A 1,738-nucleotide genomic window follows, 5' to 3' on the forward strand; every position below is an offset into this window, starting at 1 on the left:
AGTATATTTGGACAGAACAAAAGATAATACGACAGGCTTCAGCATATTCTTCTTGAAACTCTTTCACTATATGCTTCCATTTGCAATATTCTAACAACTCGATTCTATTCAAATGGAAATCTACAACTTAGTTTGCTCAGTAAATGAACGACCAAAACGTGCAACTTTATTTATTTAGAGTTTTTTTTATATATATTAAAATTTAAATTAAGAGACATAAACTCATCATTTTATCCTTTAAAATCTGTTCTAGAAGAGCCAAATGTCATAATCTTCAAAGGAAGCCACCTCAATCTTTGAAAGGTCACCAACTCACCTTTTTCCCATAATATATGTTCCAATCCGAGGATTCAAATAATAAACTTTATGGAACTTGCCGTTTCACCCTTATCTACATCTCCTCATCAAATTAATTAATCACAACATTTCCACCCTTTGACATTAATTTAATATAATTTCTGTCTTCTTATATAGAGTTATACACTCAAAAATCAATATCATAATATATCTTATAACACGACCATGAGTTATGATAATTAAACTAGAATAAGACAAAAAGCACCGCACTTAAACCAACGTTAACAACCAATAAAAACATGCGGAACAGTGCTTTTAAATCACATAATGTTCTGTCGGGAAAAAGGTTGTTTAAGAACTAGATTTGTTGTTTATGTGATATATTCTAACATCAACCATCGCATAAGAAACCCATGGGCTACAAACGTTCTCCCACCGCCATGATCATCCCCGGAAAGGCCGAGCCGGAGAAGCTCTCCGGCTGGACTGCTGAACTCGAAAAACGCAACCTAGAGACGGTGAAAACAGTGTACAAGGCGCTGCGCGATGGCCAAGCGGAGAAGCTAGTGAAGGTGGTGAGGTCAGAGTTGGAATGGTGGTACCATGGACCTCCTCATTGCGAGCACATGAGGAGACTGTTGACCAGCGAGTCAACGACGAAAGCCTTCAGGTTTCGACCTCGGAGGATCAGGGCCGTCGGAGACCGTGTGATGGTGGAAGGGTGGGAGGGGGCGGGAGAGTATTGGGTGCACGTCTGGACAGTCAGCCACGGGATCATTGCTCAGCTGCGCGAGTACTTCAACACCTTCATCACGGTGGTGCTTCGAGTTTCCGAGGATGGTGACGAGGCTCGGTTGTGGCGGAGCTCCGACCGGGTCCGCGTTCGGGTTCATGGGTCGTTACCGGATCTTGTGCTTTCGGTTTAAATCATGTTGTTTTAACTCCTTCACCACCCTCGTGTTGCGCTCCATATATTCTTCTTTGCATTCTTCTGTGCCAGCTCTAAAATACTAATTAATTCAAGATTATGGATTAAATTCCCTATAACCTCACTCTAATTGAATGGTAGATTAACAATGGAAGATGAATGTGAGAGAGGGATTCTCTTATATAGTGGATAAATTTGTCCAAAAGCAACACAAAATTGGAGATTAATAGCGTATATATTTTTCCTATGTATAATCAAAGAAAGAAACGTCAAATAATAATTAAATTAATGCCTGAGAAATGATAATATATGGGAAAAATGTAAGATGAGCTAAAAGTTATATTAATTAAAAATGAATAAAATGAACAATAAATAATAAAAAAATTATAAATATATTATTTTATTATTTTTGAGTTAAAAATAGTATTATAAATTTTTTTATTTAAGTTTGATTAGGACTTGTCAAAATGTCATCAATGTTTCTCCTCAACAAAACCTAACAAGAATATATAA

The 1,738-nt window shown here is 37.1% G+C and overlaps 1 protein-coding gene across 1 annotated transcript; it reads left to right on the forward strand.

Moving 5' to 3' along the window:
• The first annotated feature begins 629 nt into the window (after positions 1–629).
• Positions 630–1,403, forward strand: LOC106752441 (wound-induced protein 1-like). The gene has a single exon (XM_014634125.2). It carries the CDS (start codon positions 711–713, stop codon positions 1,221–1,223), a length of 513 nt encoding a protein of 170 aa, XP_014489611.1. The 5' UTR covers positions 630–710; the 3' UTR covers positions 1,224–1,403.
• Positions 1,404–1,738: the final 335 nt, after the last annotated feature.

Source organism: Vigna radiata, unplaced genomic scaffold (genome assembly GCF_000741045.1).
Source record: "Vigna radiata var. radiata cultivar VC1973A unplaced genomic scaffold, Vradiata_ver6 scaffold_158, whole genome shotgun sequence".
In the NCBI taxonomy this organism is placed as follows: Eukaryota; Viridiplantae; Streptophyta; class Magnoliopsida; order Fabales; family Fabaceae; genus Vigna; species Vigna radiata.

Bases quoted from the DNA above. Each gene is read 5' to 3' on its own strand.
- LOC106752441 (XM_014634125.2), top strand. From the start codon at position 711: ATGGGCTACAAACGTTCTCCCACCGCCATGATCATCCCCGGAAAGGCC.